The 24,993-nt window shown below is 34.9% G+C and overlaps 1 protein-coding gene and 1 long non-coding RNA gene across 4 annotated transcripts; both read left to right on the plus strand.

The window, feature by feature from the left end:
• The first annotated feature begins 2,197 nt into the window (after positions 1-2,197).
• LOC136064840 (uncharacterized) lies at positions 2,198-14,637 on the plus strand. Of its 3 annotated transcripts, none has more exons than XR_010626495.1 (3): positions 2,212-2,472; positions 10,313-11,020; positions 14,436-14,637. It is a non-coding gene; the product is annotated as an uncharacterized LOC136064840 (long non-coding RNA). The 3 variants fall into 3 exon arrangements; XR_010626494.1 differs by lacking the exon at positions 14,436-14,637 and adding an exon at positions 12,590-13,950; XR_010626493.1 differs by lacking the exon at positions 14,436-14,637 and having other exon boundaries at positions 2,198-2,472; positions 10,313-12,037.
• Positions 14,638-22,087: 7,450 nt separating this feature from the next.
• LOC112003354 (uncharacterized) lies at positions 22,088-24,264 on the plus strand. The gene is made up of 4 exons (XM_024035537.1): positions 22,088-22,561; positions 22,690-23,520; positions 23,735-24,043; positions 24,124-24,264. The coding sequence occupies exons 1-4, from the start codon at positions 22,088-22,090 to the stop codon at positions 24,262-24,264; spliced, it is 1,755 nt and encodes a 584-aa protein (XP_023891305.1).
• Positions 24,265-24,993: the final 729 nt, after the last annotated feature.

Below are 24,993 nucleotides of genomic sequence, written 5' to 3' on the forward strand. Positions count from 1 at the left end.
TTCACATATCATGTGTCTCTCTTACAAAATTTTGTATGTTTCTCTCCTTATACATAATTGATTATCTAATTTGGCTAACCTTTTGGGCCATTCCAAATGGGCTTTAGTATATGGCTTGAAGTGGGACCAAAAGGGAACCAATAAAACACTAGCTCTAATGGGTTTTGGGCNGTCGATATAAATAGAAGTCGTGAGATTTATTATTCATTTAACAGTCGTTAGGAGAATAATAAATTTCACAGCAGTCTAGTTCAATATATCTTAACTCTTAAAATATATCAACATATCACTAGAAGTCTCCACTTCTATGATCAAGACAAATCATCTTAGTTGATATATTATAGTTTTCGCAACTGAAATGCCCAATTTCATTATCGACTATGAACTAAAATTCTGAATTTATAAAGAACTTGTGATGTATATCTTCTGTGACCAAATCACATACTATGCATTTCATAGACTATATGATAATGTCCAAATATTCATGTTATCATTATTTTAGATAATAATAGAACAACTTTATTAATCACAATATAATGTCATACATAGCATCATGTAATAGGATTTAAGGGCACAAATCCTAACAATGTGCGGCTACAATCTACATGCACTAAGATTTGTAGCTCATTTGTCTAAAAAGAAATTGTTGATCATATGTTTAGCTATAATATTTTAATATTTTTAGGTTGTATTTGTTTATTTTAAATCTCTTTCTACTACAATATTTAAATTTTTTAGAAGAAACTATAATATTTAACTTGAACCTTGATATTTAATGCGATTTTGTGTGAACACTTATTTTAAATATTCTATCATACAATTTCAAGGAGTTGTGTTAATCCTAATTAACCTATATGTACTTAGAATTTGGTCAATAACAAATATTTATAATTCTTTCGGTAATAAAACGAAACTTATCAATTGCCTACATGGTGCTTCTAGAATATTACATAGTGAAAATTATTTCACAACCCAATTCCTATAACCACTGGCCAGCCATCGTGACCACAACCCAAATCTACAAAAATTCAACCAAATTTGCAACAAAATAATATAAAAATCCAACCAAAATCACAAAAAAAAAAAAAAAAAATCACCAAAACCCCCAAATCCTTACAAAAAAAAAAAAAAAAACCAAAGAGACAATTGAAAGAGAGATTTAAAAAACCACATTCCATCACCCCACAACCCTCCACTACCACCAGGAACACCAAGAGCACTACATCATAACACCACATAACACCCAAACCAAACCCACCACAAAATCCATCCAAAAACCGAAAACCATAGCCAAAAATAATTTCATACTAAGCTACAACACAACCATAACTCAAAATCACCATCATTGCAATTCCTAGCCACAAACACCATAAGACCCAATTCAAAAACCAACCCAATCAATCCACGAAGCCATCGCTTGAGAGAGAAAAGAGAGGTTGAAGGTTGGCGGTGATGAGTGGTGGTAATTGGGTTGAGAGAGAGAGAGAGAGAGAGAGAGAGAGAGAGAGAGAGTTTGCGAGAGAGCAAAACAAAGCAAATAAAATAGCATTTGAGATTGTTAGACTGGCAATGATGGGGGCTTCATACTAAGGCAGCAATGGCAGTTTTAGACGGATGAAGAAGGCATAGAGGAGAGGGGAAGAGATAGAGAGAGATATCACTTATCAAAGACAACAATCGGGGAGAGAGAGAGAGACAGAGAGAGAGAGAGAGAGAGCACGTGTGTGTGAAATAATAAACTATAGAAGGGGTGGATAAAACAATAATAATTTTTTTAAGACATTGCTACAGTGTTATTCTACTATTAGAACGGCAATGCATGTTGCAAGAAAACAAATGGCATTTGGAACATCTTATATAGTATGTTTTTTGGTGTTCACTATGCTAAATGCTAAAAATTAAGCATTTAGCATACTCGATGCTAGTACTCTTAGATTGTATTTTCTTATTATATCTTCCGCACTTGCAAAATATCAAGAAGATTAAAAATTGATAACTATACCATCAATCAAATATTTAAGTTTCAAATTTTTGTAATATAAAAAAAATTATACATTAAAAAAAAAATACTGTTATGGATGAAATAACAATTAACATTTGATTTCAACAAAACTTGACATATATGTTAAAAATATACAATCTATTGGTTAAAATTTTAAGATATATAATCATGTTATTTATTTATTTATTTGTGGGAGTTTATCAAATCATATATTCGGTCAACGTAAATACCTAGTTACCAAAGTCTCCCAACAAAACAACCTCAAATCATAAAACACCAACAATTTTTTCCCAAATTTCTCAGTCAGTCAACTCAAGACCTCCAACTCTGATTCTTCGGACCACCGCTCCGCTTCACTGACATCTGATCACAGCTGCCGACCGCTTCACAAATCACACACCAACGCTTTGGCTTCTCCACGTCTCGATCCGATCACTGTTCATAATCACACACGAGTCGAATCGGCTGAGGTATGGTCATAGATCTCCCTTCTCTAATCTGATATATCTCTCTGCGATGTGTTGTGACAGAGGCTCGGCGTTTTTTTTTTTTTTAAATTTTCATGAAATCTCTCTCTTTTCTCTTTCTCTGATTTCTCCCTGATCTCTCGCTTCTTTCTCTTGAATTCGAATTATGATACATGCTTTCATGCTGAATAATAAATGCTAGTTACTGTGACAAACCACGGCATAATAGTCACTTCACAAGAACAAAGTTCTTGTGGGATGGGGGCAAGGGCCGGGATCAAGTATCCAAGGGGGATCAGAACAAATTGTAATTGGTGTTGTAATTGTTATTATATGTTTCACTTGACCCATCAGTAGAAAAAGTATAACTTTCTTATTGTGCAATGAATTATTAGCATTAGTTTTAATTTTTAATAAAAAAAAATATATTATATGGAAGTATGGAACTAATTTTTGGTACAATAGATTTATAAGATAGGGAAATAATGAAGCATCTTAATTTTTTTTTTAAAAAACCAACCAAGTGAAGTGTACTACAGTGGCACAAATCAAGAACCCAGATTAGAACGACCTATAAGATTGGGGAGAGAAAAACAAGAATAGGAAGGCAAAACTAAACTCCTCTCAAGGAGAGTATGGAAAAAGAACAACTTAATGTGAAGAATAGACCTTTCACAATTCTCAGAGCATCTAGCATTCCGTTCCTGCCATAATCACCAAAAAAAACAATGTGGCACAATCCTCCATAAACCTATATTTCGATGTCTACCAAACTTCCCCTTCCAAGAAGATAACACCTCACTAACTTTATATGGCATAACCCAATGTATACCAAACAAACAAAAAACCATAGACCACAAGTCATATGCTATAGGATAATGAAGAAGAAGATGATCCACCGATTCCCCACACCTTTTACACATAAAGCACCTCTCTAACACTGCAATATGCCTCTTCCAAAGATTATTTGTAGTTAAGATCTTACCTAAAGCAGCAGTCCAAGAAAAGAATGCTACTCTAGGATGAACCTTTGATTGCCACACCATTTTCGAAGGAAAATCAATGGCAGAAGAAGGAGATGAAGAGTAATAGAAGCCACGAACCTCAAAACCTCTCCTCATTGCTGGCTTCCAGCAAAGTTTGTCATCACCAACACCCCGCACATTATTGGAATAAAGCATAACCCAAAAAAGATTAAACGATTTTGACTCCCAATCTTGTGGTGGACGACGAACCGGATGTCCCAATGAAGCCTCCCATTCGAGAAATACATCACCTCTGACACAAAAACCTCCCTTGTCCGACTAATACTATACAATTTTGGAAATGCTTCCTTAAGAGAACAATCCCTACACTATACATCCTCCCTAAGCTTTATCCTAGTACCATTACCCACATCAAACCGAAGAAATTTAGAAAAGTCCAGCCAACCACTTCTAACGGATTTCCACACACTAACACCATAGGTCCCTCACACCGGTTTGGTAAAGCAACCACCCCCCTTCATCCCCATATTTAGCTGCAATGACCTTCCTCTGAAAGGCATCTCTCTCCGTTCCATATCTCCACAACCATTTGCCTAACAAAGTAGAATTAAATCTTCTCAGCTATCGAATCCCTAAACCACCATTCTGCACCGGCATACAAACCTTAGCCCATTCCACCAGAGGAACCTTAGGAGCATCAATACCACTCCAAAGAAAATCTCTATGTATTTTCTCCATACGATTAGCCACCTTTACTAGAATACGAAGGAGAGAAAGGAAATAAGTAGGTAAACTGGACAGAGTACTCTTAATAAGAGTTATTTTGCCCCCCTTAAATAAAAACAACCTCTTCCACCCAGCAAGACGCCGCTCCATCCTCTCCAAAACAGGGTTCCAAATTGTCTCCTCTTTATGGGAAGCACCCAACAGAGGGCCCAAATATTTCAAAGGAAGTGAAGACTGTCGACAACCCAGAATCTCCACTAATTCCTCCATATTAGGCACGTTACCGGTTGGTACCAATTCTAACTGCAACAAGTTAATTTTTAACCTAACACCACTTCAAATCTGGCCAGAATCCCACGCAAAGCAGCTAAATGATGTGAGTTAGCATTACAAAAAATAAGTGTATCATCTGCAAATAAGAGATGGGACACTGTTAGCAACGTACCATCTAAATTACCTACTAAGAAGCCGGAAAACTGTCCCAACATAACAGCTGCATCCAACATATGACTCAAAGCCTCCATGACAATATCAAAAAGGAGCGGAGATAATGAGTACCCTTGATGAACACCCCTAGTGCTTCCAAAAAAATCAACCGGAATACCATTGATTGGAATAGTAAATTTGACAATTGATATACATCACATAATCCACCTTCTCCATTTTTCTGAGAAACCACACCACTTAAGCAAATACATAAGAAAATTCCACTTCACATGATCATAAGCTTTCTCCACATCCAACTTGCAAATAACCCCTGGCACCCCCGTCTTCATCCTACTATCTATACATTCAAAAGCAATTAAAACAAAATCCAAAATCTGCCTACCTTAAACAAAGGCATTTGAGAATCTAAGATAAGACTATGCGCCACCCTTCGCAAACGATTGGCCAAAACCTTAGATATAATCTTATACATCCCTTCACTTCCATAGCATCAAATTTCTTGGGAATGAGGGCAAGGAAAGAAACATTAAGACTCCTTTCAAACACAGCTTGCTCATGGAAATTATGAAGGACATCCATAATGTCTGATTTTAGAATGCTCCAGCAAGATTGAGAAAAAGGCATGGAGAAACCATTTGGAGCTGGTGACTTATCACTATTGAACCCACCAACCACCCCAAACACTTCATCCTCTTCCAAAAGGTCTATCCAACCACAAAGCGTCTTCCTCAGAAATTCTTCCAAACTGCACATCATCCAGAACAGGGCGATGAACCTCATTTTCAGAGTAAAGCCTTCTATAAAAATGAGTAATACATTTCGCAATGGATCCCTGGTCGAAAGACATCACCCCATCCACCTTAAGCTTATCAATAGAAATAAATCGTTTGTGAGAGTTGGCCATACGATGGAAGAATTTTGTGTTCCTATCACCTTCTTTAATGCAAAAAACTCTTGATTTTGGCCTCCAACAAATTTCTTCCAATAGCATCGTTCCTTAAAATTAAATAAATAATTAATGGAATGAAAACTCAATAAAAAAAATTGAATGAAAAATTAAAACATTAATTTTATTTGAAATAAATAAAACATTAATCAAACATTAATGATAAAGTATCATGACTTTACAAGTCAAGAAATTATTTGAATTGTTACATAGATGTAAGATAAATCCCTATAAGTAATAAAGACTTTTTTTTTTTTTTTTTTTATAAAAAAAATTGTAGATTATGGGGAAGTCACCTTTCACCTGCAATGTTTGATTTTTTCAAAAGAAAAAATACTAATAATTTAGAATGTAATGGTGATGATTTAATGTTGCCATCCTCTAGAGTTGATGTCCTAATTTCTAAAAATCCTCAAAACTTTTTTTGAAAAAATACCACTGATAAAAGTTGACGAGCTTACATTAAGCGTGGCCCCCCTCCCCTAGGTTCGAATCTTGGTTCCGTTCCTAGTCCCACTCCACCCCTTTTACCACACAAGTCCATGGAGAATATGGTCCTCTTATAGAACACAGATCCAATAACTAATCTAATGTTGACTCTACACACATATCTCAGTAGACAGATTTAAAGTGCAACTCACCAAGCCTTGTAAGGAGAAAATCTGAACACAATCCACATTCAATATTCCAACGAGTACATTCTAAATGGAGCATAGATGATCAAATGGCTATCACTACAAGAGTAATCTGCAGAAATTGGAGGCGACAGCAGTCTGGTGATAAAAAGAATGGTGTGATCCTGCAAACAATTATAATCTTAACAAACTAAAATAAATAAAGATAGACAGGACAGGACCAGCTCCAAAACAGATACACAGTCCATGAAACAATTTAAGCCTACTGAAATAACAAACTGAGGTAGTGTCAACAAGCCATCACAATCACCCAATACGGCAAGCTGGTAACTAATTCCTTGCCATGCTTTCCTATAACCTGTTTTTCTATCCATTGATTGGTAGGGCTGTGTTCACTTTCATCAATAAGTTGACATTATTCTTCTTCCACAACAATATTAGCAACCACAAGTGTCGAAATAGACAATAACATGAAAAAGCATGTATTGAGGCGAGGCACAGGACCCTCACACGGATTCCTTTTCCTAAAAAGAAGTAAGATGAAGGCCGTCCGTTCAATGTAAATATCTAGAAACAGAAGTTATATAGAACCACAGGTAAATCTTTAGAATGATTCTTCCTGAGATCCAACTGCATTCTAGTGTCTTTGATTCTACCTTCCGAATATATTAAATGCTATGATTTGTGGAAATAGAACTGAGTGATGTATTTCAATGGTAAAAATTGGTATTGCACTCGGCAATTATGGTGCAAGATGTGCTAGGCTGGAATGATTATATAAGGAATTATGGTGCAAGATGTGCTAGGCTGGAACAATTATATTAGGAAATCCATGAAATATCAGCACAATTTCAGACAAGATTCAATAAAGCTCACCATTTGGTTTTGAAAGTTCAAACCCATCTGCATATTGAAACTAACAAGTAACAACTTTAAGCCAGGAACTTACATGAAGTTATGAACAGTAGTGTATTCCCCAACTCTTCTGTATAACGGATCAAGAGTCAAGACTTCTTACAGCATTCTTTCAAGCTGGAAAAATGATATAAAAATCTGAATCAACACTAGAGAGAGATAAAGAGACTGCATTACATCAAATTTTATTGAACTCATACTATAGTAGTAAGATTTATGACGAACAAATAAAAGGACATGGGAAAGCCATGTGCTGAAAAGGAAAAAGGAGTTCCCAATTCTTGCTTTAAAAAAAATTACAGATTAAGAGGTCTAAAGTAAATTTTGTTAGACATATCTAGTAAAACCTATGACCAGTCAATTAACAGCCAACTGCTCTACCATTGAGCTACTAAGGCACAATGAGAGATTAGATATCATAGATTTTTAATTTTTATTCTCTACCCATAGATTTTAATTTCCTGGAGTTACAGGTATTGTGTTGGATTTCAGATTGAGATTGAGAGTTCAACAGTCTTTTATTTCTTTTTTTGTTTGATACCTTATTCTTTTCTAAAGGAGAGAAAGCTCCTAGAAGAAGACCTTTAACTCTCTCTTTCTCAAATTCAAAAGTGTTATGCAATTGAGAGTAACTTTGGTCATCACAGTCCCTAATCAAATAATGATGTCTTGCTCATTAGAAATTGCTACTCTTACCAGCTTCTATAGTTTTTTTTTTGGATAAATTACCAGCTTCTATAGTTTGAAAGACTTGATTACTATTCTGTCTTGTGTAGCACTTCTTCCCTTATTATCTTTTGCTTCATGAGAAATATTTAGTTGAGAGTTCTATGCTTATAAATTCCATATTCATTAATATTGTTTTCTTCAAACTCTTGTCTAAAAAACAAACTTTTTTTTTTGGGAAAAAAAAGTGGTAGTATAGGCCTTTAGTACAAATCTTTGAGCGAAACTGATGCTGAAGAGTAATAAATACTCCTACACCTATAGAGAAATTTATAACAGTAGCCATTAAATTTGAACATTACAGTAATCGGTGATTGCACATTAACATAATAAAAACAATTTTGCAAAACATTACAGTATTACACTACAACAACATTGCATTAGAAGAAAAGCGCAAAACTTAGATACAACAAATGACCAACTTACATCCTGTCTAGCTAGATCAAGGCAATTATGACAATTAGAACAAGTTCATTGAGTTCTCATTTCTCAGCAGCTTTCCTGCATATAAAAAAGTTAATCGCGGTGCCTATGGTGTGAACAAAATGCTAGAAGCTTTGAGGATCAAGAAAGAACTATTTTAGAACTAAAGATGTTTTTTCTTACCTCTCTTTTTGCTTGGCTGCCTTTTTGGGTTTTTATTCTTTTTCCTCTCTTTTAGATTTCATTGATCATTGTACTCTACACAGTGATTGATGGTGTCTCTAGTATATGTCCTGTATACCTTTTTTTTTTCTTTCCTAAATTACGTTATTTATCAACCAAAAAAAAAAAAATTACGTTCTCATAACTTTAAAGCCTTAATCTCTTGACAGATTAAACGATTTATGAGGTAATGGCTTTGATAATTTACATTCTGATTACCTCTATCACTTCTTCAGCAGCTCTGATGAAGTTTGAAAGTTGAAACCACTCTCCGTGCTTTTCTGACATCTTTTTCCGGATACCCTTTCAAGTGGTGTGCTAATCTCACGATACTCTTCAACCTTTCTTTCCTTTTTTTTTCCTCTTCCTGTTGACGTCTTCTATGCAGCTACTTTGTCTTTCCTGCTGCTGCGCTTGGCATTCCTAACCTAGAGAAGGTTAATGCCGGCTTTCCAAATAGTGCATATCAGAGATATTGCATGAATTCAACATAACAAGATTGTAGGTTTTGTATTAGGCAACATATACACAGAATGCACATGGTCTTCCGATACTCATAAATCGGGACATGGATGATAAAGCTGGGCCAGTGATCTGTTCAATTGGGGGATTAACTCATTAACTGTAATCTGAACAAAAAAGCTATAATCTAGTTGAATTACTTCTAAGTATTTTCAGCTACAGTATCTAATGCATCAGATCTAATTTTGAAGGACATAGACAATGCAATAATATTCAGAACCAAATTTTCTTAGCTAGTAAATCTAACAAAAATTTCTTAACGCATAATAGTTGACCGAGAAAAGTGCTTCACTTTTTAACTTGCACGTCAAATTGTCAATTGCGATTTCAGAAAGGCGAAAACTCTGATTGCTCGATGTTGTAAGCTATAAAGGCATTCTGTTAAGGATGTTATAGAAAGCACTTCATTGACCAAGAGTGAGTCAACCATAACTTAAGCTATTATGATGTTTTTCGTAGTAATACAGATTCAAGTGTAACATAACCATGCGTGATGTAATTTTACAAACATAAATCTGAAATGTCATTATTCTCAAAACCTAGTAAAACATTTCTTTGGGAGGTACAAAATGATTCCAACCCACACATTTTCTATAATTTTATTTTGTGTTAGAAAATTCCAAATTACTGTTAAGTCAGGACTAATTCTTGGTCCTTAGGTGTCAGCTTGAAAACAAATCAATAATTCCCACTCTAATAAATTTCTTTAGCAAATTTATACATAGAGAAAACCATTAACCATTTGACGCTCTCTCTCACTCTCTCTCTCTCTCTCTCTCTCTCTCTATATATATATATATATATAGACACTCAGAAAAAAATTGGTGAATCAAGCAAGTGGGTCCCCTAACTTCAATGCACATTTACTGAAGTTTATATTATATACAAACCTTTCCTTACAAGGTTGACTTCAGTTTGTGCACTGCAGTTAACAGAGGAATTTCCTTCGCAGATTTCAATTAATACCTTGGTCCTCTTCTCTCTACCACTCCTCTCAAGTCTCAAGTGGGGAACCAACATGTAGTCAATATCTAAAATTTGCATGGCTTTTTATGTCAAATAAGAGCCAGCATCCTTCCATTTAACATTCCACAATAAACAATTTGAATACTTTTTCCTAATATTGCTTTTTGTAAAAGTACGGAACAACAAAACAAAAGGCAGTGCAAAACTAGAAAACTAGACTCCTTTGTGTTTCATGCCAATTTCTTGGTATCTTCCTTCATCATAAAAGTCATATTGCTATATGATTGCTACTGCATGCACAAAGTTAAATTCATACTACTTTCTTGCAGAAACAGAAAAAGGAGGAAGAGAGAGAACTTAAAAAGCTAAAATAGAAAAAAGGGAAAAAAGAAGATGAAGAAGAGAGAAGCCCCACAGGAACAGTTGGTTCTTGCTCCTTTGCTCCATTGTGTTGCAACCATGGCTTGTTCCTTTGCTTCATCCTTATCGGTCCTTGCTCCTTTGCTCCTCTTGAGTTTAGGCAGTGCACTTGTCTTACCTCAGTTAGGTCTATGTGTTGCAACCATGGCTCATTCTTTGGGCCAAGAAAACTTTGCTCCATCCTTATTGACCCCAACATTGACATATGAATATGAGGTCTTTGTTAGTTTTCATGGGGAAGATACCCGCACAAGCTTTACCGGCCATCTCTTTGCCACTTTAGAACGTAAAAGGATTCGTGCTTATAGAGGGGAATATATTCAGACTGAACTGATGAAGGCAATTGAGACATCAAGGATTGCAGTTGTCGTGTTCTCAAAAAACTACGCTACTTCGAATTGGTGCTTGGATGAGCTGGTGAAGATCATGGAATGCAAAAGGTTGTTAAATCAAAGGGTGCTGCCTATTCTCTATGATGTGTCTCCATCCAAGGTGCGAAAAGAGGGAGGGAGTCTTGCGGAGGCGATCCTGAATGGCCCTGAAGACAAGGTGAACATTTGGAAGGCTGCTTTGACAAACGTTGCAAACTTGGCAGGCTTGCATTTGAAACCATATCGGTAATATCATATCCATATTAGTAATATAATGTCTACATATGATTTTTTTAATTAAAAAAGGCTATTATTTATGTACAAAATAATAGTATTCTGAAAAATATATATATGTACAATCTAAAATGTGTGTGTATATATATATATATATTTATAATTGAAGCTGATTGAATTTTGATTGACCTTTAGCTTATGCTATGTATAAATACTGTGAACTTGAAACTTTTATCATATATTTAGTCAAATATTTTCATTTGATTAAACTTTAAAACTGTTATCTATACTATAGCTGGTTATTTTATTAAGTTGTGTTATTATATATCACAATGAAATTATCAAAACCATTTTTTTTTTAATCTTATGTTTTACTATTTATAGTAAACACCCTTGTTTTACTAATATGAAAAACTTGTTATTACTTTTAGCAGTTTAAGTTGACACGTGCAGATTTTTGAATGAATTTGTAAGAATAATGGTCTGGTGTCAAATTGTACGGAGTCTTAACTGTTAATGTGCTATTCTCTTTTAGATTCAACCATGGGAGGTCAGGTAGGACAAGTAGGGCTTTTTATTAGGATCTTTATGTGTATGGATTAACCTCTAGTAAAATGTGTTTAAAATTAAAAATGGCATATATTTAAGTTCTTCGAAAAATAATTGGAATGCTATTATTTTCAACTGAGATTTCTCATATATTCATGTGTTTGTTTGTCAATTATAAAAGCTGATTCTAAATTGTAATTAATACAGAAATTAATTTTAACATATTTCATATTCTAGAATAGATAGCCAATAGAAGAATTCAATCACATGATTTTATTATATTTTAATAACGCAAATCCCCCGTGGTGACTTTGTTGTTGTTGTCATAGGTGTAATTTTTAAAATACTGAGTCTTTTGGTGCCTTTAATTCAGAGATTGAATGTATTTCAACTGATGGTGCAGTTACTATTGATTATGAAATGCGTTACCTTGTATTCTGTTATGTTTTGAGCAATGATAAGTACCTACTTGGCCCTTTATTGATCCATTTTCCTTATTTAGTTAATATGTTACTGCAATTCAATAATACATAGTTTTGGTCTTTTCAATTACTAGATTTTTATTGTTGGATGATGCTTCTGATAATTTTATAGCTGAATCCTCTCTCTCTCTCTGTCTCTCTCTCGTTTGTTTGTTTGTGGAGAGCTTGAAAGGGCTTCCAAATCCACGATATAGGGGAGCATAAACTGTTGTGTGAGTTTGAGGAAGTGACAGATGTTGATCGAGTGATTTTATTTATAAACTTTTGTTATTATAATCTTGATGATTTTTTCCTTTGATTTATTAAGATATTTCTATAATTTGATGATCAAATTTTAAAATCATATATAATTTGTGTGTGTATACTCAATAAAAAGGGGATAAAAATAATTAAAGTATAATAAATGAGACGATAAATAATTTGCTAAGAAAATGTATTTTGGCATTTCATTCCATTTTTCGTAGCTCATTTATTTTTATTTTATGATCACTAACTTCTATTCTTTTTATTAAAAAAAATAATAATAATAATAAAATAATTGTGGGTGCAGTCCAGAGCCAGAATTTATAGAAGAAATTGTCGAAATCATTTGGAAAATTCTGGATTCACATCAGGTGCAATACCTAGGGTATTGCACCTGGTGCAATAGCTTATTAAAGGCTGAGATTGAAAGTTGAAAAAGCAACTTTCAATCTCAGCCATTAAATAAAATATATTAAAAAAGAGTAAAAAAATTAAAATTAAAAAGTAAAAAAAGTTAAAAAAATTGTGAAGAAAATTGAGGTATTGCACCAAGTGCAATACCCTAGGTATTGCACCTGATGCTGATCCGAAAATTCTATATGAGGAATCACCTACCAGTACCATTCCACCCTGTCGTCAGAACGATGTTCCTGGTCAATACTCTTCAGTAATTATCCCGCAAAAAGGTGCAGCTTTGTCGGGTCAAAATGCTATTGCGGAGCGGGCCCACTTTTTTTTTTTTTAACGATGATCCGAATATTCTCTCACTTTCCCATGCAAGTCCTTTAAACTTTCAACTCAAAATAATAAAATAATAAAAAGTCCCTTTCAAGTCCATTTTACTATTTCTTCATGCTGTTACTTAAAAGTCTTCGTAATCCCTTCGAGAGTCAGTGGTCCCCGTTTTACGCGAGTTCTTCGTCTTCAACTGCTACAAACAATTGTTATGCTCATCTGTGTCAAAGACTCAAAAAAAAAACTGCTACAAACAAAGCCGAATCGTCCCTTTAGACGCCATTGCAAGTGAATCCCATTCCTCGTACGGTCGATTCATCCCTCTCCCTCCTTTCGTTCCCTGCTTTATTCATCGCCATTGCTCATTGTCATCCTCTTTTTCCGAATCTTGATTTCTGTTCTATTTACCAAATTTCTTCTCCTTCGCACAATTCAATTCTGTCTTACTCTGTTTTTTCGTCTGTCCTTAATTTGTCTCACTTTCAGATAACTTTTTGTTTTTGTTTTTGTTTTGTTTTGTTTTGTTTTTTGTTTTTTTTTAGAAGACCATTGTTATTGTTTCTTAGTCAGGGGTCCCAATGCAACAAGAAGTATCTGTAATCTCTTTTATTAGCTCAAGAAAGACAGTTTCTTGGATCCTTTTTTTTAGTCTGACATTTGTTAAAATTAAGAACATGCACTTTTTTTGGGTATGATGATTGCATAATTTATGTTGGTTAGAGAAATTGTCATCTTATTTTGTTACTGCTATTCAGAAGTAGTTCTTTCGGATCTACCCCTCCCTCCCTCCCTTTGTGAAAATATGTAACACTTCCTTCCACTTCCACCTATATGCTAGGACAACCAATTTTATAGTTATCATCGTATGTATCACGTGACTCTTTGCATGATCCATATATATATGAAAGGAGATGTGGAAGCTATTTAGAGTTCTGTTTCTTTCATCGTTTTGTACATTAAGTAATTGCTACATTATTATAATCTTTAGTAGAAGTTGAAACAATAGCTCATGCATTTGATGGAGTGAGTGCTTGCTTGGTACTTGGTCCTCTAATCAAGCATTCAAACAAAGCTTTAAAACAAGTTCAGGTCTCCTTACAAAATTAGCAAATTGGGGCATCTATCGCAACAAGAAGAAGATCTAGATTTAAAAGTAGCTAGGTCATATACAATACTAAGCCACCTATATTCAAACTATATATATTTTATTTTCTCATTTCAATTTGTGAAATCTTGGATTCAACTTCTTGTGGATGAGATTTGTTTTCATTTGTGAGGTGGTAAATTAGCAAGCCTGGACAATCTCATTCTTAAGAAATTCGGCTGAGCCTATCTAAATAAAATTGGTTCAAACTTTGCTAATTCCTATTGGTTGTTGCTGGCAATTCATCTTATATTTGCAATTGGTATTATACAAGGGACATGGAATCAAGTCATTTCTGGCACGTCAACTCGTGGAGTACCTTGAAAGTTTATTTGGCACAAATGTTTGGTTGTACCAATTCAAATAAGATGATCTTGATGATAACGATGTGGTTTCTTAGTACGAAAGAAAATTTTGGACAAAATTACAATATCTTTCGATTGTTCTCTGTAAAATAAAATTATGTCTTGAGGATATTGATAGCATGACATGTGCTTTTTGTCATACGTACACGCGTGCTTTCGAAGATTTTCATTTCATCCTTTAGCACTTCCTTCACCTCAAATTATATCTTGAGGGTATTGATAGCCCGACATGAATTTTGAATTTTCATTTTCTTTTGTTTAATTTGAACCTTAGAAAGGATTTCTTTTGTTCAATACGGGCAAATGTAACCATTTTGAGATGAATTATAATTTATATATTGTAACTTGACTTGCTTTTTGTTGGCAAGATGTTTAGCCCATTCAATACTCAAATTTTCTCAAACCCTACAATTATGATCCATTTGCAAAAACTATTTATTCATCAAATTTGAAATTGAGCTTTTTATGAGAAAATTATTATGCAACCATAAAATTTCTGCTCAAAATTATGTTATTGTCTTTTACTTTTTTTTTTTTTTTTTTTTTTTCCTTTTGTTTAGGAAAAATCCCTCTTTATATATATATGAGAGAGAGAGAGAGAGAGAGAGAGAGAGAGAGAGGAGAGGCTTAAGTTATACCTAGTATAGCTTTTGTGAACATAAGGAAGTTGCCTCAACGCTTTACTTTCTAAGCCCATTACAAGGTGATAATGGCCATGCATGACTAGGGCAACCAGAAGCTAAGAAGTTCAAGGCTAACCCAATTGGGGTTTTATTATGGGGTCAGGCTTTTGGTAGTTTTCTACTAAATGGAAGTTTCAAGTTTTGGATTCATGGGTTGAAAGTTTGGATTTATATGAGTAGTGGGTTTTGGGTTTTAGATGGTGGATGGGTTGTGGGCTTAGGCTTATTTGGTAGGATTTGGGCAACTAACTTTGGGTTTGAAGTTGGGTTGGTAATTATAAGTATAAGATAGGGTTGAAGCCCTACTCCAATAAGAGGAGGGTCTATGGGCTTTGTTTTAGCAGCATGACCCAAGACAGTGGCCTTTGGATTCGAGGTCTCACTTTTTAGGTTGTTTGCCTGGCTAATGCTTGGTTGTTTGTGGGGCATACATGGTTTTTCAAATGAGTTTCGTTTTTAGGTTGGGCTTAAGCTTGGGATCCATGCGTGGTTGTTAGAAATTAGGATCGGTGAGAGGGTCCCACAGGTTAGATCAAAGGAATTTCCAATTCCTATATTAAATTTGGAACTTGCAATTTCTAAAAATAAAAATATCATTATTTGTTAGAGTTCCTACAAAGACGCAAAAGAATGAAAATAAATTTTCTTGTACATCTAATTTCTAAAAAAGAGAGCCTTTGGCTCAATTTTCACATAAAAATATGGAACAAAGTTTATTTCCAAATTAGTTTAATGAAAAATTCTTTAAACTTCTCATATATTTCTTTTTTTGAGTGTGAATTTTTGAAAATCTAGCCGTTGAATTTCATATTCATTGTGCTCTTAATATGCATATCAAATTTTGTTCAAATCGGATGTTGTTTACTATTTGATCAATAAATTTTTTTTTTTTTAACACAAATTTAGATCACAAAAGCTTGAAATTTTAGTATTTGTTTGATGACATAGTAATTGATTTTTGATCTTCTTAAAATTTTGTAAGCATGAATGATATAATAAGAATATGCAATCCAAGAGCTAGATTTACAAAATTCACACATTATATAGATATATGAGAAATTTGAAAGATTTATCTCCAACTAGTTTGGAAAGAAATTTTATTAAAAATATGGGTCTTTGACTCATCATTGAGATTAAATAAAGGATCTTGTTAACAAGTCTCCTTATGACATTTTGTAATTTAGGAAAGTTTTAATACTAATATCATAGAAATATAAAAAGTTGTAAAGAAACTAAAAAAGTAAATTGTTTTTTTCCATAAAAAGTTTTTAAATTTTTTTTCTAAACTAATATTCGTTAATTTTTCTCTTAAATAAATTATTTCACCCAAAAATAAAATTAAGTCAAAACTTAGTCAAACCTCAAGTATTTGATATAAATGTCCATTTAATTAAGAGAAAGTCCTTAGAAGTGGACAATTTTTTTTTTTTTTTGAGGACTTTAATTAAGTACAAATTAACAAAACCTTAACTTAAGAACTAAGAATTAGCTTCTTGACCCCACCAAGGCTACATGGGCAAAAAAAAATTCCTCATAGGCAACCTAAATGTAATATTCAGGTGTAGGCACAAATAAATTAAAACTCATATTTTCCCTTAAATACGAAACTCAAATACTAAAATAGTATTTTTGAGTCACTACCAATCTGGTTCCTATGTTTTTAGAAGTAGTCAACTTGCGTGTCATGCAACATGCACAATTAGGATGCTTGAAAGTTACTTGTCTAATAAAATAATAATAATTTAATAATAAATATTAAAAAAATGTCAGGTTATATTATTACAATAATAAATATTAAAAAAAGTTGGTAGCATCTAAATCAAAAAAAGAAAAAATTAATTTCCCAATTTTAAAGATAGAAAAAAAAGTACTAGTTTTTCTTGGATTTTCTTGCACTTTCTTGGCAATCAAACACCAAAACACAAATTAAATTTACCAATTTTGAATTGAAAAATTAACCCAGCAACTAAATAAAATTTAACAAAATTAGACCCAAGTCTGAACAAACATAGACAAGCAAATCTAGGTCCAAATTTACCATTCTCTCTCAAGAACAAGAAGAGAAGGAAGTTCTCCGATCTTCTAATTATCTCAGGTGCAAAGTGGCGTGGGATGAAGTGAAAGAGGTTATCCAAACACAAGCCGATCTCAGGCTCAATTTGGAGAAACAAGATCCCCTTAAGTCCTTTTGCCAGGACAATCTATACACCGATCAGTGCCAACTCTATGATAACTGAGACTCATGACAACTTCAAATGTTTAATTCATTGTCGATGTTACATGATTCGGTAATTTTGGGGTTGTCTTGTCCTAGTCTTTTTTTTTTTTTTTTCCCTTTTGTTTTTTTGTATATGATTTACTATGAACGAGGCACTGATGTCAGATTGCACAATAACTTGTTGTGAGATATTTGTATTGTGATGTTGTTTCCGTAGTGTCCACCGTACAGTTTTGTATCGTGTACTTGGTTGAATCAAAGATGGAGGAAAAGGGCTCACTAGAAGCAACAAAGAACATAGAGCTTCTTTCTTTTTTGGTTTGAGGGAGAGAGACTGAGAGAGAGAGAGAGAGAGAGATTGGTAATTTTGGACCTAGATTTGCTGGAGTTCGTAATTTTCTTGTGAGTAAAATTTGTTTTCATATGTGAGGTGGTAAATTAGCAAGCCTAGAAAGGGGAAAATTCCATTCATAAGAAATTTGGCTGAGCTATATTTGTAATTGGTGTTATTCAAGGGACATGGTATCAAGTCATTTTTGGCACGTCAACTCGTGGAGTACCTCGAAAGTTTATTTGGAATAAACGTTTGGTTGTTCCAATTCAAATAAGATGATCGTTATGATAATGATGTGGTTTCTCTGTACGAAAGAAAAATTTGGACAAATTACAAGATTTTTCAATTGTTCTCTGTAAAAATAAAATAATATCTTGAGAATATTGATAGCATGATGTGTTCTTTTTGTCATGCACGTGTGCTTTTGAAGATTTTCATTTCATCCTTTAGCACTTCCTTCACCTCAAATTATATCTTGACAGTATTGATAGCCCAACATGAATTTGGAATTTTTCTTTTCTTTTGTTCAATTTGAACCTTATTAGAAATGATTTCTTTTATTCAATATGGGCAAAATGTAACCATTTGGAGATGAATTATAAATGTATATATTATAACTTGACTTGCTTTTTGTTGGCAAGATGTTTAGCCCATTCAATCCTCAAATTGTTCTCAAAACTATTTATTCTATTAATTTTGAAATTGAACTTTTTATGAGAAAATTGTTATGCAACCATAAAAATTATGCTCAAAATTATGTTACTGTCTTTTACTTGTTTTTCCTTTTGTTTGGGCAAAATCCCTCTTTGTTTTCCTTTTTACTTGTTTTTCCTTTAAGTTATACTTAGTATAACTTTTGTGAAGTTATGCATTTTTAGACCATTGATTTATAATAAACCTCCAATGGCTAAAAATGTGTGACTGTCCATGTCTGCATTAAAAATTTATTGCTTGCCAAGTTGCAATATCAACTTACCTGTTTAATAGCATTTTATTTTCTCTCCCCTTATTTATTACAACTCTCAACTTTGAATATGAAATTTATTAGGTAGTCCGGGAGTATACTCTCTCTCTCTCTCACATGGGGGTAGGCCCCATGGTGATGGAACCGACCCTCATGTGAGAGAGAAGAATTATACTCTCGAAGTACCCAGGGCCGACTCAACAATTTTGGGGGCCTTAAGTGAAAATTTTAAGTGAGTCATTTTTTTAAAACTTTAAAGTCTAAACCTGCACAAATAAAAGTTAATTTATTACATAGTTCAATAAATTAGTATCACTATAATACAAATAAGTTGATATAATATACATTAAATTATTAATTTGTGTGATAATTTATAATAATTGATAAAGTAAGAGTTTGCATTAAAAAAAAGTGATAAGTTATTAATTAGTGTGTGGCGGTGTGGGGGCTAGCTGTGAAGTCAGAAGTGTGAACTATGGGCTTAGCTTATGGCCTTGTGATGTGCTTTGGCTTGTGGACGAGACTGTGTAGTGCTGTGTGCACAACACTGCATAGTCTTGTCCTGTCAAGCTCTGTAAACTTTCATTGTGTTGCCTGTGCAGTCTTCTGTATTTTAGGATACAATGTGGCTTTTTTAGTGCATTTTATTGACCAATAAAAGTACTTACATTTTTTTTAATTAAAATATATAGATAAGTATTATTTATATATATATATTTTTAAATTTTTTTTTAATTTTTAGTGCATTTTATTGACCAATAAAAATACTTAAATTTTTTTTAATTAAAATATATAGATAAGTATTATTTATATATATATATATATAAATTTTTTTTTAACAAGTGGAGGCCTTCTTTTATTTGGGGGCCTTAGACGATTACATCAATTGTATCTATTGTTCAACCAGCCCTGGAAGTACCCAATAATAACCACTCTAAATGAAGGAGGGAAAAAATATATATATATATAATCTACAATGAGCTAGTGTATTGTGGTGATTAACGATCAAAAAGATGATATTGCAACTAGTTCGCGCACCTAGAACGCACTTATTCTCACACCTAATTTTCATAACTTACAAGCATAAGTGTCCACCACTCACATATAAATATATTGTGATATTGAGTATGCGAATGGGTATATCTCTAGAATTATTTATTACCTACTCGTCTCACATATTTCCCTCTAGCACCGCACAACATGAAAATCCAATTTTTAGCCCTAAGACTTTGTCTTCCAAGTTGGTTGTCTAAAGGCACTCTCCATCTTCTCTTTATCACTTCACATCATTCCATTTTATCCTCTCTTGAAAATCTTAGTTGCTTCGAATCCACAATTTTCAAAAAATTGAATTTGAAACTAGTTTTCACTTTTCAAATAATAATTTTTACATTATACGTGTCTAACTTCCACTTTTAAGAATAATTTTCAAAATACTAAAAAAAAATGATGTTTAGGAGACTATTTCAAATTTTGAGATTTTTTTTTAATTATACAGAAAGTAACTTGTAAATTTATTTATTTTTAAGGGATAATTACAGTAAACCCACCTGAGGTTTGGCCCGTTTTCACTTTGCCTACCTGTGGTTCAAAACTTATCACTTTGCCCACCTGAACTTCAATCCGTTACTCCCCCGTTGCCCACCTCACCCTCAGACGTTAGACAAACACGTTTTTATTCCAAATTAGAACATAAAACAGATCAAACAACACGAACTCACTCTCTTTCCCTTGCGAGCCCTAGGAAAGCGAAAATCCATTTCTGCATCTGATATTGACATTGTGTTGCAAGTGTAAACCCAGACGAGCAACGGGTTGTTCAAGGAACTAAAATCCTGGTAAGAAATTAGTCATTGTTTGGGTTTTTACTTTGGGCTCGTGGTTGTTTATTGTGTTTTTAGTATTCAATCAATGGTCAATGTTACATGTAATGGAATGAGAATATTGGTTGTGTCTGTTGGTGCTTATGAAGAATGTGACCACCTATTCTTTGGATTTGTGTTTGTTTGTGGGCATTTTGTCTGTCTATCGTGGTCATTGTGTCTCACAGTGAACCCAAGTTTCTATTTGCTTTAAATTTTCAGTGTTTGCATGTGTTTAGTAAAACAGAATCAAAAACAAAGCAGAAAATGTGGTCCCTCTGTGTGTGTTGCATCCCAAAAGCAAAACAGAAACATGCAACTGTTTACTCTTTTGTTGTTTACAATTCTTTAATTGTTAATTGTATACGTGTCAAATGGTAATTTGTTATTGCTGATGGATGATATTGTGAAATTGGAGGTACATTATGGGGGTGCTTTTCTGTGGAACCCTAGTTTAGAATACTTTGGAGGGAAAGTTGAAATAGTGTATAGGGATCCTAATTTGCTTAGTTATTTTGAACTAAAAGGTATATGTGAGGAATTGGGGATTGATGAACCGTGTAGGGTTCATTATTTAGGCCTTGGGGGCAACTTGGAGCAAGACTTGAGGCTTATACAAGATGATCAAGATGTGGTACCCTTGTGCAAGCCTAATGAGGGAGGGCCAAGAGACACCATCATACTGTATGTGGAGAGTGGTAATGCTCCACTTGCAGTTGAAGTTCCTGATGGTGCAGGGGTTGGTGTAGGAGCTGGTGCAGAGGGTGCAGGGGCTGGTGCAGGAGCTGCTACAGGGGTGATGGTCTGGAGGAGGAGTTTGATTGGTTGAATGAAGGTCTGGAAGGAGAAGACTTTGCTGATGACATTTTTGGTGAGTCTTCTCCACCTCATCCAAATACTGATACACCTCATCCAAACAATGATACACCTCATCATCCAAATACTGATACACCTCATCATCCAAACACTGGTACACCTCATCCAAACACTAATACACCTCAACCAAACACAGATACACCTGGCCCAAGCAATGTTCCTCATATAAACATAGATTTCGATGAAGAGTGGGCTGAACCAGCTTTAGAGGATGATATTGCAAGTGTGGATAGTTTTGATGATGAGCAGGGTGGCAATTTGGAGTTTAATGAAAGGACTGATATGGAAAATGTTAGGTTGGCAAAAGGGATGAGGTTCCCAAACTCCTAGGTGTTTAAGAAGGTTTTGAGGGAGTATGTGATTCAGCATCACATTGATGTCAAGTGGAAGTTGAATGAGAAGAAGAAGATTTCTGTACATTGTAAGAACAGTTGTGGATGGAGGTGTTATGCCTCAATGGTGAGTGGAGAATGCACATTTGAGATCAAGACATTTTATCCTGAGTGTACTTGCCCCCTAACATTTAAAAATGGGCAAGTTACATCAGCCTATGTGGCGAAAAGGTATTTGGAGGATTTTGGTAAGAATCCTAATTAGGAGGTCTCAGGTGTTAAGCACCATGTGATGCAGAAGATTTCTGTTGATTTAAGTCTTAGTCAGGTGTATAGAGCAAGGACGGCAGCTAGGGGGCTGATTACTAGGAATGAAAAGTCTCAGTATGGCCTACTTAGAGATTATGCAGAAATGGTATTAAGGACAGATGTAGGAAGTAGGGTGATTCTGCAAACAGAGATGGAAAATGAGAATGCAGAGCCTAATTTTAAAAGAATGTACATTAGATACAATGCTCAAAAGGTTGGCTTTCTAGGTGGTTGTAGACCCTTTGTTGGGTTGGATGGATGCCACTTGAAGGGTAGGTTTGGTGGGCAATTATTGTTTGCCACTGCCAAGGATGGAAATGACAATATATTCCCAGTGGCAATGGCTGTGGTTGAGCAAGAGACAAAGGATAGCTGGATGTGGTTTTTGGAGCAGTTTGCAGATGACATTGGCAGGCCAGAGGAGCTCAATCTGGTATTCATCAGTGACAGGCAAAAGGTATTGCTTACCTTAGCTGTTTACATTAACTTACTTGATTGCAGGGCCTTTTACATGCTTACTTGCTTTTTACATGCTTACAATGTGATGACATTAGCTTGCTTGCTTACATGCTTACTTGATTGCAGGGCCTTTTACCTGCAATGGAGACTCTATTCCCAACTGTGGAGCACAAGTATTGTGTGAAGCACAAATACAACAACTTCAAGGTTAACCACAACGGCATGGAGTTGAAGAGTGTTCTGTGGAGGTGTGCTGGCACGACATCAGCCAGGGAATTTGAGAGGGGGATGGACCATCTTAAAAGTTTGGATGAAGAAGCTTGGAAGTACCTGGCTGATATAGAGCCTGCACGGTGGACCAGATCCCACTTTTCTTCAAGAGCTTTGACAGATTGTATGGTAAACAATCTGAGTGAGAGTTTTAACTCTATGATTGTGAAGGCTAGAGACAAGTCCATCTTATCAATGCTGGAGTGGATCAGAGTTAGGCTTATGAGCATGTTGTATATAAAGAAGATTGGCATAGAAAAGTATGGTGGCAAGTTGTGTCCAAGCATACAAAAGAAGTTGGAGCAGTTAAAATTAGAGTCTAAGGGTTTCTGTGCAATGCCTTCTAGGAGGTTTGTGTATGAGGTTGACAATAAGAGGGAAAGGCATGTGGTGGACTTGGTAAATATGACATGCAATTGTAGAGTATGGGACTTGACAGGAATCCCCTGCAAGCATGGAGTTGCAACCATTTTTGTGAATCGTGAGAAACCAGAAGACTACAGCCATCCATGCTACTACAAGGATGCTTATGTGGAGACATTCAAGACACCCATACCTCTCATGCCTGGCCAGTCTGAGTGGATGTCAAGTGGCCAACCCAAGCCTGTTACACCTATTGTCTATAAGCCACCAGGCAGGCCACCCATGAAAAGGAAGAGAGATGCTGATGAGCCAAACCCTTATAAGGTGTCTAGAGTAAACAGGCCACTGAGGTGTGGAAAGTGTCACCAGGAAGGGCACAATGCAAGGGAATGCAAGGCCAATATCACTGGTTAGACAGCATAGGAGAGGAGGCAGAGATTGCAGAAAGGGAAATCTGTAAGTTTTTACAAATTTTTTTTATTCAAATGCAAAATGCCAATAACTGACACTGTAAAAACATGCTCATATTTGGTTGCAGGGAAGTGGAAGGCCTTCCACACACAGACAAGGATCCCAGGCCCCATCTTCATCACAGACCCAATCCTTAGCTCAGCCCCCACCAACACATCAGTCTTACACTATGGCCTTATCCTCATCCAACCAGGCAGCAGGGTCACAGCCACAAGCTCCATGGTTAGGGCCACCAGCTCCATGGTCACAGAACCCAAGTCAGTGGTACTCTTCAAACTTCAGGTACACAGTTAGAGGAGCTCCTTGGTTCTCTTCAAGCCAACCAGCACCACACACCCCTGCAGAAACATGGGACAGTAGAGCACCATCATCACAGGTATTGTACTTGTAGATTTGATGTTTTATTCATTGCAACTGTGATACTGGTAGTAACATGTGAATTCTTATACTTTGTAGCCTACAAGACCACCTGCTACCAGAGGAGGAGCTGCTTTGAGAGGAAGGGGTGATGTAGCTAGGGCTCAGAAATGTAGAACAAGAGGTGGAAAAGCCAGCTGTGGTGGGAGAGGCAGGGGCAGGGGCAAGGGCAGTAAATGAAGACTAAGTCAAGCCACTTTTGTTGCTATGTATAATGTATTAGGGTTATGTAATGTTAGGGTTTTATGTAGTTTGTAGACAATGGCAGGGCAGACAATGACAACACTTTTTTATATAGATGTTCAAATACTTTTTGTATTTTTGTAAATTTTGTAAACATTGGGCAGCTGCAACTGTTTTGGTTGTTGTACCAAATGCCTTATATTACTGGTGGTTAATAAAAGACTAAGTCAATAACACCTTAAAATATGTATACAATTTTCAACTTAATGACAGGTGTTCATAATTATTATTCTGATTATTGGGGTTTGTTATTTGAGTTATTATTATATGAGTTTGTTTATGTGTGCAAGGTGTATGTGTTGAATAGCATGTGTATGTGTTAAATAGCAGGTGTATGTGTGCATTTGTTGTCTTTTCTTGCAAGTTGACAGATTGTCATGCACTTTAAAACAACTTTCGACACAATTGTCTTCACACAATGCACTTTATGCACAAACCAACACAACTGACAACATAAAACAAAACACCAACACCAACATCAACAACTCACAGCTCACAAGTAGCGAATTCACTTTAAACAAAAATACCAACACCATCAAACAAAAATAACACTTTATCTTAAAAAGGCTTATATTATTAAGTGGCTTCAAGCCAATAGCATCTACCACCTTACATAGTTCTCATTCTCAAAAAATTCTTTCATACTTCTATTACAATACAATTGAG

Source organism: Quercus suber, unplaced genomic scaffold (assembly GCF_002906115.3).
Source record: "Quercus suber isolate HL8 unplaced genomic scaffold, Cork oak 2.0 scaffold_778, whole genome shotgun sequence".
Taxonomy (NCBI): Eukaryota; Viridiplantae; Streptophyta; class Magnoliopsida; order Fagales; family Fagaceae; genus Quercus; species Quercus suber.